The sequence below is a fragment of the Juglans regia genome, chromosome 9 (genome assembly GCF_001411555.2).
Source record: "Juglans regia cultivar Chandler chromosome 9, Walnut 2.0, whole genome shotgun sequence".
In the NCBI taxonomy this organism is placed as follows: Eukaryota; Viridiplantae; Streptophyta; class Magnoliopsida; order Fagales; family Juglandaceae; genus Juglans; species Juglans regia.
Window position 1 is genome coordinate 16460896 of NC_049909.1, and position 14907 is coordinate 16475802.

Genomic DNA, 14907 nt, shown 5'->3' on the forward strand with positions numbered 1-14907 from the left:
GCCTTTCTACCACCTGAGCTGCATTTCTCAAGATCATTTGCATTAGGTGAACATTCTGTTCCATTCCAGCTTATCAACCATGTCAAGGAGGCTTTTGGAACTAAAAACCAAGAGCCTTTTTTGCAAATCTAAACTAGTGATTTTCAGTGAAACACCAGAAACAGGAGTTGTGTCCAATGATAAATCATATGTGCAGTACAAACTATATAGATGCTCAAATATATTGCAACAAGTTACAACAAAGTACTTATATAAAAAAACAAGTTGCAACAATCATGGTCGCTATTAAATAATAAGAAAAATGACTATATAATTCAAAAGGAGTTGAAAAAACACAATATACGTAAGTAATTACCCATATGGGCAAATAGGCCTCCAAATGCTACACATTCCACCATCTTCCGAGACCTAAAAAACAAAAGATGACAGTTCTTTACTTTGTCAACAGTTTTGTAAGAATGTAATACATCTTCTAAAAGGAAATAAGAAAGCAAGGTAATCAATAGAACACCTGTTTTTTGCACAATGTGCAACGCCCTTTTGATTCTTGTTCACTACTCCAGATCTTCACAAAGTTAACAACGTGTTTAACAAATCTTCTCTCGTCGGATGTAGAACTATCTGATGAGAGCCGTCTTAACTTCACAATGGCTTTGTTTGAAGAAGGTAATTCTCTCCCATCTGCTTCGCTCCAAGCAAAAGACACGTATCTCTGGCGTGAAGGAACCTGAGTGTAGAAAATCCATCCAAATATCACTATACATCCACAGAAGAATTAAGCTTTATGCATGCTACTGACCTTTAGAATGACCCCTTTCCTGTCAGATGCTTTCCACATCTTATGCACTACCGCACAGATCCTAACTGCCTGGGGCTCTCTTTGCGCTGATTCTTCGTTAACTCTGCACTTGATGACTCGGACAAAATTTTCTGACCTCCTAAAATTTTTGAGATGGAGAATGACGTGAGAAGGCTGGTTACTTCCTGCTTTTGCCAATTCCACTGCCATGAGCTCTTCCCATGGCACGTCCCACATGATCTTGCAAGGTTTTTTATCCAACTTGTCCTGGGCCGGACACTAGATGAAAGCAGGAGAGTGCATGGATATCAAAGACAAAACTTCAAAACGATCTATAAGGTATATACAAGAAAGACTCCACTAACCTGTAGTAGCATGACTCGTTTATTGGTCACTAAAACAATCCTGTCATAAGGCACATAAAAGTGTTGTTCATAATAGTCTGACCAGGCAAATTTTGAAGGCTCCTTGAATATTTCAGTACAGCCAAAATGCCGACTTGCTTCTGCAAGGTACAATATCATCTGGATACCAGAAAATAAATGAATATATGTGAGAAACAAATGCAGAACACACACACTCACAATAATTCTATTGACAGATTTTCCAAATGAAACAATTGATGAACTAACAGACAAGCATTCTCTGAACCATGCTTCTTATATTTGCAATTCTTTTTCTTTTCTTTACCAATCAAAAAGAACTGCAAATATAAGAATTTCAGAACTCTAAAGCCACTGAATATTAATTATCAGTATATTTCACCTCTCAACTTTAAAGAACAATATAAAAGGTCATTTCATTATCGACTAACTATAGGAGTAACGTGTACATAATTGTTCACATTCTTCATACTCTACTGATGAGTTAAATGTGATAAATTGAAAAGCAACGGAAATGCACCTGTCCACTGGCCTCTCTCTCACAATACTCTCTAAGAACACCATTAGAATGGATAGCCCTTGGGTTTCTGATTCTTTGGAAGGTGGTCGTACTAGAGAAAGCCTCCAAGCATTTGGTCCAACTTGCACCAATTCCATCAACGGTCAATGAGAAAAAATCTAATGCCCCACTCACTGGTTGTACAACAAATCCCAGGAAAGCACGTCCAAGTCCATGAGCAAGTCCTAAGAGACCATTCTGTCGGGCACTCTCAACAGGCTTTGTCACTACTCCCGACACCCCAAAAGCAAAACCTTGTGCAAGAGCTTCAGTTCCTTTAATAATCCCATCACCCACCCCAGTGATTCTCCTCGACGATGCCTGATCCAAATCATATCAGCTTTCAATTTACGTTACACTGTGTAGCTTGCCGCTTAAGAATAAGAATACTTTACCTGCTTTGAACGTAATTGCAGAAACTGCCCATCTGTAGATAGCTCTGCCAATCCTTTACCAAGAGAAGCCAATGTTGAACTTGTCATACCAAGCACATCTACTGAAAATATCAAATGTAAAGGATTATGGATGAGATCTCTCCAGATTCGGTTTCCAATTGCAGGGATAATGGAACTTTGCCGCATGAATCTGTCTTTGTGCATTACCCGCCTTAGATGCATCTGGAATAAAGGGACTACAGTGTTATGAGAAGCTATAAACTTAGACACACCTAGAATAAAGGGACTACAGTGTTATAAGTAGCCATAGACTTATATCTATACCATATTAAAGTTCATATAGCAACATTCTCTGGGATTGTGTGTCATGTGGTGCATTTGGAGAGAAAGGAAAGCGAAAATTTCAGAACTACCCATGCTGAAGTTGAGGTTATTATTCCTGTGTTTCTCCCATGACTGGACGTCAACAATGATTCTTTTGCTTTCCAAAGTTGGGGGAGTTTTGGATTTCTTGGATTCTCGATATTATTTTTTTAATCTTTTTGTTTCTCCTGTATGCTTCTGTGTACTAGGGTTTTGCTCCTTTTTTATGAACAAGTGACACCTCAAGATCTTATCTTTTTAATAAGGCCCCAGGTTACAAAAAATAAAATAAGCAAAGTTAATATTTTGCCATCAATTTATATGTAGGAAGTCTCCGCAACAATAACAAAGGTATCTCCAATTGTCCCTTTCTATATGAGTAGTGTTTGGAATAAACAGTTCAATTCATCTTCACATTAATCCTATAGAAGGCCATGCAGACACAATAGCTTGGTTCCATCATAGTCTTGAGTACATACAGCTGAAACTCCAGATGCAATAGGGAGATCTAAGTCACTTCCCAAGTGTCATGGAAACAAAATACTCAATCCATCAAGTTTCTGAAAGCGGAGGTCCTTCAGCATTTTCCTATATTATCCCTAACCCTTTTCAAAAGGCAAAAATTCTATCAGAAGTTCCCTAAATTTTACTTTCTTATTGGTAACCATGTCATTTTAATAAATAAACATAGACATAGATCGGGGCAGAGGGATACATAATAAATAAAGAAAAAGAACTGGGATTTACAGGCTCCTTTTAATTTTCTTTTTGCAGACCTGTAACAGAGAGCAAATTCATATTTCTGATAAAGAAAATTCCCTCAGATACTTGGAATTACATGGGCCTGGGGTTAGCTGAAAGGTAAGAGCTTTCAAGTTCCACTTTTCAAATTGTCTTAATACTTATGTTTGTCATGCTACAAGATATGGTAGGTAAGACTGCCAGCATCAACCAGAAATGCAATGAAGAAAGTGCTTCCACTAAATTGCAATTATTCAGAATGTATAGTCTAGATTGGGTAGTTCTCGGCCAAAATGCATGTAAAGCACACCAGACAGTAACAGTATCCTCTAAGCCTTTTGCATATCTTTTTGTCTAAATAAATTAACTGCATATTCGATACTCATGAACATCTGATTACATCCCATTAATAAATTTCACAGTAGGATTTGGCAACGTAATATGGAAGCAATCTGGTTCCCCAGATAGGTTAGACACCTGACCTGTATCTTGAATGCATTTCCAATGGCCGACAGTATGGGACTCCATACACCAAGAACCCCATGAGGTCTCTGTGCTGGTGCTGTCTCAAGGGACACTTTCAACCTTAGTTCTGAGACATCAATTAGGCTGAAAAAAAGGAATAAAGGTATAAGATCACCAACTCAAATAGCAGAATATTATCTTGTCACTGTTTGACTTGAAACTTTGGAACAACCAAAACAATCCCCTTAACTTTTTAAGAAAGTTTCAAATTAAAAAACCATTTGTAGTGTTGCACAAGGACAGAATGCACTATATTATCGCATCATGGCTTAAAATGGCACTGATTCTAACATGTGGGTCTTTTTGACTTCATAGGTCAACCAGTTGAAGTATGGCTTACCAAACAGTAATCCTACTTATCAAAGAAAAAAAACAGTATTCTTAAGATAAGTCGCATACGTTTCAAGACTTCAAGACAATATTAAGAAACCCAATTGTATTTTTTGAGCTACTATCACCCGTTTGGTGATACAAAAATGTTAACAGAAGCATCTCTTGCATACAGCATGGTCAAAGGTCCACAAGATGAGTTTATGCTAGTAAAACACTGCCAAATGATGTGTCATTGTTAAGGAGAAGAGTTTCTTATAATTAATTAAGCATTGAAGATGTTGTAATTCTTTTTACTAAACTTATGCTAAAAAAGAAAATAGAAACAACCACGGGCAAAAAGAACATGATCTGGTAAAGCTTAATGATATAATACATGCCATGAGTGAGAGAGAGAGAGAGAGATGAAAATTGTAAAATTTTTATCAAGGCATTGATTATGACAAACAACAAAATCGGGAAAATTACATTTACATAATAAACACACTCATGTAATTTGTTTTGACAACTTTAGTTCTTATGCAAGTCTCATACAGTAAAAGAAACAAATTGGGATTTGAAGAAGAGATCGTACATGAAACAGAAACATAGTAAAACAGAAATCATGAATACTAAAGCAGGAGCTGGATATTTTTCCAAACAACATAGCTTCTTAGGCATCACTCAGCCAACAATTTTGACTTAATTTCTTAACAGAATAATCTTTTTGGGTAATCCATTAAAATTTCACTTTTGGTAGATAATGGAGGAAGAAAACAAGATTCTTACTCAAAACGTATCTCAGGATCAACTTCTGTGACACTAGAACTTTGGGGAATACGATCTAGCTGAAGATTGTTGTAGAAATCGACCACCGCCCAAATAATTGGTTCATGAATATTTAGCCTCCAACACTTTTCAGTCACCTATAGCGACAACATAAATATTGGTCATATGGTGGACATATGTATCTTCTCAATTTATACCATGTACAAAAATAATTCCGAACATCTTTTTAATGAAGCATTACCCGAATATAAACATATGGGTAGACCTGGATGCCATCAGTGTTCTCATTGCGTTTTGTAACAGTCATCTTGAATACTGGATGATTCACATCAGAGGTCTGCTCAGGTGCCAAGAGCACTGGCATTGGTGTCAGAGGGAGTTGGTTGTTCAGCTGCAGATGACCCAGTATCAGCTTGAACCTGACATAACAAAAGACAGATTTTTTGCTTCAATTAAGAGGAGAAAAGTGAGCTGTAAACAGTCTTATTGAAGGATTTCCTTAACCTGCTAGAAGGTAATAATCTCATTGCTATCTGAGCGTCTATATATACAGCATGGCTACTTCTATATAAAGTTCATCTACCATTTCTCATTAAGCAATATATTAATTAAAGACATGTTTTTATCAAAGAGATCTGAGAGAGAGTTCACCATTAGGACAAAAAGAAAAGAAAGAAAGAAACCCAAAAGGCAGTCCACAATCACAGCAATGCCTTAATCCCTAGGGATGGCTCACAGCCAGGGACCAGGCCTGAGAAATGGTGGTCACTGGACTCTTCCTGCTCCCTCTTGATGATATGGACCAACACAAAAAAAGGTTGCACTGGTGGCTTGAAGATATCGACAAAATAAAAGTGACAAATGACTAGTAACAGTCAAGCCAAAAGGAAGGACAAAAATGAAAAAATTTCAGCTTCCAAACAATTGCTGCTTAGCCTCTCCTCTCACAACTACATGTACCAGTGTTCACTTATCAGCACTTTTTTTAATCTAATAGACGTAATACTTATTTGAAAAGCAAAAAAAAGAAAGGTAGCCTCTGAATCTTTGCAATAGGGAGACAGTCCACCTCACAGCAGAACCATCCAAAGCACCAGTTCAGAGAATCTACTGAGATACAAAAAGGGCAGAAAGGAAAGTAGTAAAATCAGTAACCCAGGGTTCTACATCTTGCAGAAGTACCATAGATTCTTTTAGTTCAATCACGGTGAAAATACCGGCAAGCTCACTGTGAGAACCAAGAAGTATAAGGCATGACTTTTTTACATGCCTAGAGTAAAGGATAGAGGATTAAAGCACGCATAAAATTCTGTTACCTGCTCGTTTTTCCACCATCATAGCCTGCTGAATAAGATATAAGAACTCTCTCCAAGTATAGGTAGGAGAGCTCTTTTGGTATATGGTCGACAACAGAAACCCCAAACACTCCCAACTCGATCATAAACTCTACAGGTGCAGCATCATTCTGCATCTTGCTCTGTATGTGATAATTTCCCCAGATTCCAGTTAGTGTCCCATCTTCCATGAACCTAGCAACCTTGACATCACCCATTTCAAAAACTAGGAACTGTAGATCCTGCTCCTCTGCCGAAATTAACCCAATCCTTTCCGGATTGAGTTTCCATACACTATTGATATCATTACCAACTACCTTAGCATCTATAAACCTTTCGCCATATGGATCCTCCCAGCAGAAATTTGTGGTAGAAAGAGGTTGCAACTGAATCCAGGCATCTTCAGTAAGTCCTGATTGGCGAATGCTGATTGTTTTGTGAAGTGCTCTATTCTCAAATCTATTCAAGGAAATATTTCATATGTTAGTCACAGTAATGCATGTGTGTGTGGTGTGAATATACTTCAAATATACAGGGTGAAGCACTATATATGGCTAACACAAGTGGGAAGATACCTGATAGGACCATTGGTTGACCCAAGACGGAATACAACAACAAAACGTGATCCTTCTTCATAGCCCCGGATTTCTGTCCTCAAAAATCTCCGAGTACCATTGTGCCTCCTCAAAACCAGGGAAATGGTATCTTCTTTTATAACTTTAATAGGAAATGACCAATTGGTATCCTCTAACCGGACCTAGCATACGTTATAAAAACATAACCATGTAAGTTTTCAATTATCATCCTATTATCATTAGAGATATCCTAATCATGGATAGCATTTTCTATGAATATACAATTATAAGATTCTACAAATGCAAAATTCAATTACATCGGGAGTTTATGGACTAGACTGACAATTTCATTAACGCCGAAGACACTCTTCGGGCCTTAATGGAGCCAAGGAAGAAGGAGGTGGAAAGAGTGGAGAGGAAGGCAAAGGCCCCAGCCAAGGCTATGGGCCACGAGAAGCCGGGAAAGAGTCCCACGATAAGAGAAGGGAGGAAGCGCTGACGAAGGGACCGGGACCTCGCTACGATCGACTGACGTTTACCATCCACGAGGCCGACCCCTCCACCGTCCATGAAGATGATGATCGAGGCATTGTCTGCCACTACTGCACGTACTATAGGTTCACCTTGCACAATACCGAATATTGCTCCTCCCAACAAGGGAGGAGGGAACACACACAACGGACAAGGCAACATTATCTGCCCGCCCGAAGGCAGGAGCGGGAAAGGAGTGGGAAAGGAGTAAAATGAAATTTTATTGATACGAATGAAGTAGGCGAAGCCTGTGTACACAAGAAGTATACAAAAGAACACCAAAATACATTCTAGGAACCAGAAATTAAGAACAGAAAATATGAATACTAGTTCCATTAAACACAATGGCTGAAAACCAGACTAATAAGGTGTGTACAAAAAAGTTCCGAAGTTCATTGTACGCTCCCTATCTTCAAAGCACCGAGCATTCCTTTCCATCCAAATAAACCACATAATGCACAAAGGAACCATCCTCCAAACTGCAACCACTTGGGGATAGCCTTGAATCTCCTTCCAGAAAGCTATTAAATCCACCACCCTCAAAGGCATAACCCAAGCCACACCAATTCTTCTAAAGATCTCGTCCCACAACACTCTTGTCACCTCACAATGCAGTAATAAATGATCCACTGATTCTCCATTCTTCTTGCACAAATTACACCAATACATAACAATGAGACCCCTCAAATTGTCTGTGGTCAAAATATTCCCAAGAGAGGCGGTCCATATGAAAAAAGCTACTTTTGAAGGCACACGAGACCTCCAAATACTCCTTCACTCCACTATTTTTTTAAATGTTCCTCACTTAAAAATCTTTTTAGAAAACACTTATCAAACACTACTATGTGTGCAGAACAAATACAACAAAAATCTCAAAAAAAGAAAAAAAAAACTAAAAATAGTTGTTGACAAGACCCTATTGTTCCAAATTCACTACTTTTGTTATTAATTTGTACTTATTTTTGTCAGATTGGTGGGCAAATACCAACACTCTATGGTTGCTAAAGATCTTCAATTCCGAACTCTGCTAAAGAGAGAAAGTACAAACATGAGCCCTACTCTCAACCCAATGAGACAGTAGACAATGGCATAACTTTAAAAAGATCGCAAACAACATCCAAGGATATGTATGTCTTACCAAACAAGTGTTAGGCCGACAAATGGAGATGATCAATCAATTCAGTATGGTGCAGACATATATAAAAAATCCCTCAAAAAATAAAAACGAAAGAAAGAAGAAGAAAAAAATCCTAAAAAGATATGCAAACTCTACAAACCTTCCTCTCCCCACTCTCAACTCAATGAAACACCAAACAATAGGATAACTTTTTTTTTTGGCATCGGGATCTGGGAACAAAAGTTCCGACTAATCCTAGGGGTACAAACAATGGGATAACTTTAAAGACATCATAAACAAAATGCAAGGATATCCATCTCTTAACAAACAAGGGTAACATTGACAAAGGGAAACAAAAAATCAATTCAATATAGTGCGGAAATATATGTGCATCCTCCCCTTCAAAAGAAGAAACAAAACCCTATAAAGATATACACCCTTCGCAAACTTCCCTCTTATGTGTTGGATACATCTCAAAGTAAAACCTCAACATAAGCTGCATCTTATCCTATCTTTCAGGGTTAGGAAAGCGACAGGAATTTACAATCAGAAAAAGTGACAGGAATTTGTTATAAGGATATTTTGTCATTTGACTATGTTTTCAACATATAGGGAAAGTCTCATTTTCACCCTCACACCTCAAACTACCAAAACCAACAATTTACACACCACACTGTTAAACCTAATGGAAGACCTAGGTTTCTATTAGGTTTAGCTGACCCTCAATTTAAATGTCTAAAACATGGCCTCACTAAAACTCAATGTAATAATAATAATATAATATTTTTTAATAAAAATAAATAATAAAATATATTAAAAAACAAGAAAAAGGAAGAAAGAACCCCCTATGCTCGCGAGCCATTCATTGGTAGTTCGAGAACGAGTCATCACGTGGTGACTCAAATCAAAGCCATGTGGAAGATGGTCCCTATCTGCATTATGTGGTGCATATGGCAGGAGCATAACGACCAGACATTTGAAGATAAGTAACGGACAATAGAGGAACTTCGATCTTTCTTTTTTAGAACTTTATTTCTATGGGCCATCGCTGTAGACTTTAATGGCCTAGACTTTCATGAATTTTTTGTTTCCATTACTGCGACCTAGATAGGCCTTATCTCTTGTATACCCTTTTGTTTACTCGGGCTATGCCTATCATCTTTAATAAAATCATTTACTTGTATATAAAATTTAAAGTCACCACCCATGTGGTGACTGATGGAGACTAGAACTTCACTTCGACAAGCACAAAGTAGATTAGCACCCACATCCCAAAGTCAATTGACTTCTCAGGGAAGGGAAATCATCATAGTAATCATGACACGGTTCTGGTGTCCACCATATCTACCAGATGCGACAATTATGACGGCTAACAATCATTGTGCCACTGCTTCCAACCTGGGGCATAGGTTACGCCCTAAGCCCAGTAGACTAGCACTAAAATGAAGGGTTTTAGAAAGAAGGAATAAAAGAAAACCATCCTATTATACCATGTCAAATCACCAATTAACCCAAAAGCATGAGCTGATAAGAAAGGGTGAAAATAATCATTTGAAACAATATTTTTGACATTTTCCATGCAAATCCTTTTTTTTTTATAGGTAGTAAAAAATTTTATTCATAAAAAAAGGAGGCATAGCTCAAGTACACATGAGGTATACATGAGAAGTACCTAATTAGATTTACAACTGAAAGTAGAAAATCATGGACATTTAGTCCATTAAAATCAATGACCCCCGCCCATAAGAACAAAGTTTTAAAGAAAAGAACTTTAAGCTCATTCATCGTCCTCTCACGATCCTCGAAGCTTCTATCATTTTGCTCCAGCCAAATGCACCAACACATGCATATAGGGGCCATCTTCAATATTGCTGCCACCTGAGGATTGCCTTGGAGCCCTCTCCAGCTTGCTAGAAAATCCACCAGCCTACGAGGCATGGCCCATGATAATCCTATTCACCTCAAAACATAGAAGCAAGTGATCAACTGATTTCCCATTCTTCTTATACATGCAACACCAGTACAACACCATTACACAACGTTTCCTCATATTGTTTGTAGTAAGAATCTTGCCTAGGGAGGCTGTCCAAACAAAAAAAGCTACTTTCAAATGAGCTTTCGTCTTCCATATATTCCTCCAAGGAAAAGTTGTCATACCTTGGCTAGTTAGAACTTGGTAGAACGATCTAACTCTGAATCTACCTTTCTTGGAGGGGCTTCACCTGATCTTATCTATGTTGCCCTCAGTCACATTGGTGGAATATAGTAAGGCAAAGAACTCGGTGATAACCTCCAACTCCCCATCTTGTGCTGCCCTAATGAAATCTACATTTCATTGAGGGGAACCACGAGAGAAGACCAAGAGATCAGCTACTGAAGCATCCCTTGCCCGCATGAGATACAAAACGCCGGGGAATGTTTCTTTGAGGCTTTGTTCACCACAACATTTGTCGTGCCAAAATTTGATTCGAGAACCATCACCTACTTCAATACGTGCATGGCCTAGGAAAGTCTCCCATCCTTTTCTAATGTGTTTTTACAAACCCACCCCACATGGTCCACGTACCAAATTCAAGCTCCATCCTCCCCAAGACTCCCCAACCTTCAAATCTATAACTGACATCCATAGGGCCCCCCTCTTTTGTTGGTACCGCTACAACCATTTACCCAACAAAGCTTGATTGAATTTCATCAAATTGCGGATCCCCAATCCACCCCGAGATATTAGTGTGCAAATGGTTGACCAGTTCACCAGATGTAATTTGAAATCATCCCCTATCCCACTCCACAAGAAATCCCGTTGTAGCTTCTCAATATGATTGGCTACCTTTGAAAGGTGCGGGAACAAGAACAGAAAATAGGTTGGACTCAACAAGAGAAACTTTGCTACTTGGACTCCAAACTTGACATAATTGGAGCCCCTATACACTCCAACGAATGAAGCCTTGCCTCCACAACCAACCTATGATATGCTTACGAAAAAGGAAAGACAGACATAGGGAACCATTCAAAACAACATATCATATCAAATTGAAAGTTACTGTCATCCAAGGCAAGGCGGAAGGCACTAGGGATCCAACAATAGATGTAGTATTTTGAGCTAAATAAAAAATGAACAAGTATTGAAACATGCACTGAATGTTAACATTATTGCAACAATGAGCAGTAAACTAACCAGGAGGTTATCTGAACTGCTTGTTTCTGAATGCACAAAGGAGATTCTTGAATCAGAAGCATGGAGAAGCTTTGGTTCATCTTCACTGAAAAACTTAATAAATATATCTTGGCCAAGTCTGTTTGTAAATGTCATGAATGGTCGAACAGTAATTACCTAAAAAGAAGATAGTAATTCCAAACCACATTTACTTAACAAGATGATGATGGTAATTATAATGGTAAATAAGAGAGTCAACAGCCACACAACATGATGTATAAGAAGCTTCTAAGTGCTCAACTACCTTTGTAGGAACAGACTGATATAGGCATGGTTTTGTAGTAATAAAAAGCCGTATACAGTTGCCATCAGCATCATAGGCATAGAGATCCAAAGATCCGTCCTATAGACAAAAGTTAATTATGCTCTTAACAAACATTTTCTCTCTGATTGATAAAATATTATGACACCAAATAAGGCTGATAGTGGAAATACCATGTCACCTAGGGGCGAAAGATCTTTAACTGGTCCAAACCGTTCGTCACCAGACTGGGCAATAGACATGGAAAGTCCCAACATATTAAAATTCATGGCAGAAGCTATTGTGTGACCTCCAAATAATTCCTCTTCAGTGATTTCCTCATATAATACTTCCTTTTTGTCCTTAGGCTGAATAGGAAGAGCAATCTTCCATGTATGTTTCTTTCCTGGCAAGTCCACAAGCCTAAATGTAAGTGGGGGGCACCTAGCAACTTCAAACCAATAAGGAGCATAGACTCTAATGATCTTTGCCAGCAATAATTGCTCCTTGTTGTAATTCTGTTCAAGAATGATTTGAACAATCCTGCATATGCCATATTTCGGAAGCACATTAGAAAAAACAAAAAGAATAGTTCAATTTATTGACCTAACATAGCTCAAATGCAAATAATCTTAACAAACTTAAAACTATGAAGCAATTAAGCAAATATTAGAACCTTCCAGATATTGAACTTCTCAAACTTATTGTTTTAGATGGAACTCCATGAGGATCAGACATGGGAACAGCTTCCTATAACAACCAAAAAATGGGAGAGGTCAAATTGGACTACTAACAGATTCCAAGAAGGAACGCATTGCAGCATAAATCAGGGATTATAAGTTTTACATGTTTTGGAAGCCATCCTCCTTGTGGAAGCAATGAAAAGAACAAAGGATTTCGTATGTCAGCACTGTAAATCTTTACAGTTTCTCCTAGACCAAATACTCCTCTAGAACAGGCAACAAAATGACCACTTGGTTGCATTTCAAGAACAGAATACTCAGCTGCAAGAGGAAGAAAATTGGTAACAGAAAGTGGTGACTTAACCACAAGACTCCAGTCCTGAATAGGATTAGAATGAATGTCTTTCGCAATCTCTGTTGCTTGTATGCTCAAGCAGAACCACAATTTATGGGAACGACTAGATGAAGTCCCCGTTATCTGGGTACAGCATAACAGTTCGTCACACTCAGTAAGACTTGATACACATATTCCAGAATAAACTTTTGGCTTACCATAATCCTCTGGTTCGCCAGGTTTTTCCACTACAGAACTCCATGTATATTCATCAGGATTAGCGAGATTAAAAGGCCTTACTTGCAAGACATACATTCCAGATTGTGACAAACTAGAGAGAGGAACAGGCACAGTGTCTCCAGGATTCAACTGTCCAATAGATATATCCCGCTTGAATTCACATGATATTTGTTTCCTACTCTTGATCCATCTCCTTTGCCTCGCATGGCTCACAAGCTTCTGAGTATCAAAAGACCCAGGCCATTTTAGACTATGAACATCTGAAGCATAAACCCAACCATCAGCATCATTGCTAGACGTCTTGTCCAAATGCCAATCATCAACCCATTCCCAGCCTGATGGCAACTCAACTTCAGAAATTGCCTGCATAATTGTTGGTGGTCAGACACAAGCTAACAGCTCTAAATTCATTATGAACTTGTCTAAAAATCACATGGTTCTGAAAAAAACTGTATGAGCCCTTCAACATCTAAACCATGTCCATTTAAAAAAAAATGTGAGCAGGAATTACTATATACAAGTTGTAAAATCACATTTTCCATAATGTGAATATGATGGTGATTTTGGTAACTTCTTTAATCATACAATACATGGTGTTATGATATTTGTCTTTCCGATGCATGTTAGCAATGATTTTTGCATATGCTCGCACACTACATAATACCAATATGAAAGTCATATCACAGGACCCTGGTCTGCCTTGTTGGTGATGTTCATCTGATATTGAATGACTCATGTTATTATGAGTTGGGTGGCTCTTTGTTCTTTCACATTATGGTCACACAAGATTGTAGACCACCTGTACTGATAAGTTTCAGAAGCAGCTAAGAGGCAGTCATCATGCCGCAGAAATCTACAGGCTATTTTAACCCCCCATAAATTTCTGAGTCATTGCACATATGTCCACTTCTAGTGCTATTTTTTCAGTACTTCTCTTCTCCAATCCATTTTGAAGGATTACTCAAACTTTTATTTGTTAATGTCTTTTTCTGATAACATTCAGTTTCCAACATAAACTAAAAAGAAAAAAAGAAGAGATAACCACTTACAAAAAGTAGGAATAAAGTTACTATCATTATTTATGAACTACTAATGCTTTTAGCAAAACACTGCGTGCAATGACCCATCTGCCAATAAGGGATTATGACTTTATCCTGGAAACTAATAATGCAAAAACTGAAGCATACCTTTAGCATAAGATGCATCCTACATGACAATTGTTCCAAGGCAATTTAAGTACTCACCTGATGGGAGCTTCCACCTTCTGAGATATCTTGGCTTGATTGAACCACTCTACCAACCCAACCAATGCTTGGGTCATATTCTTCAGTTTCAATGAACTCATCAGTTTGAATGCTTTTACCATCAATTTGTAAACCTTTCTGATCCGTTGTTTTATCTTGTGGTTTCATGTTCTCTGTGGAAGCTTTGGGTGCAAGACACAACTCGAGTATAAAATCTGTATTGTTATGTATTGAAACCAGTGACCTAATATTCACATATCTATTCCCATCCTTGACACTTACTTCACTGGCAACAACGTCATTGCCAAACCGCCAACAAGCAGCAGGTGCAGCATAGTTTAGCCTCACAGTAGTCCAAGGCCCTTCTCTGCTAGGACTAATCTGAATATGTCCAGAATTTCTATTGCTAACAACGGGTTGATTACTATCTTCATCTTCAGATCTTGGTGACAGGAGTATGGCACATCTTATTCTCCCACATGAGCCTTTACATTTGTCACTCTCAATCATATTCTGCATAATGGCCATGAA

The 14907-nt window shown here is 38.2% G+C and overlaps 1 protein-coding gene across 1 annotated transcript in view; it reads right to left on the reverse strand.

The window, feature by feature from the left end:
- LOC109002567 overlaps positions 1-14907 on the reverse strand; it is a 113484-nt gene that overhangs the window by 2813 nt on the left and 95764 nt on the right. Inside the window, exons 46-62 of the mRNA XM_018980364.2 lie at positions 14377-14889; positions 12722-13495; positions 12552-12625; positions 12070-12418; positions 11879-11977; positions 11596-11751; positions 6773-6954; positions 6180-6656; positions 5105-5282; positions 4864-5000; positions 3723-3849; positions 2137-2358; positions 1703-2062; positions 1165-1323; positions 800-1078; positions 512-727; positions 356-408 (exon numbers count right to left, since the gene is read on the reverse strand). Of these exons, the coding sequence (XP_018835909.2) occupies positions 356-408; positions 512-727; positions 800-1078; positions 1165-1323; positions 1703-2062; positions 2137-2358; positions 3723-3849; positions 4864-5000; positions 5105-5282; positions 6180-6656; positions 6773-6954; positions 11596-11751; positions 11879-11977; positions 12070-12418; positions 12552-12625; positions 12722-13495; positions 14377-14889 (4355 nt within the window). The remainder of the gene's footprint in view (positions 1-355; positions 409-511; positions 728-799; positions 1079-1164; positions 1324-1702; positions 2063-2136; positions 2359-3722; positions 3850-4863; positions 5001-5104; positions 5283-6179; positions 6657-6772; positions 6955-11595; positions 11752-11878; positions 11978-12069; positions 12419-12551; positions 12626-12721; positions 13496-14376; positions 14890-14907) is intronic.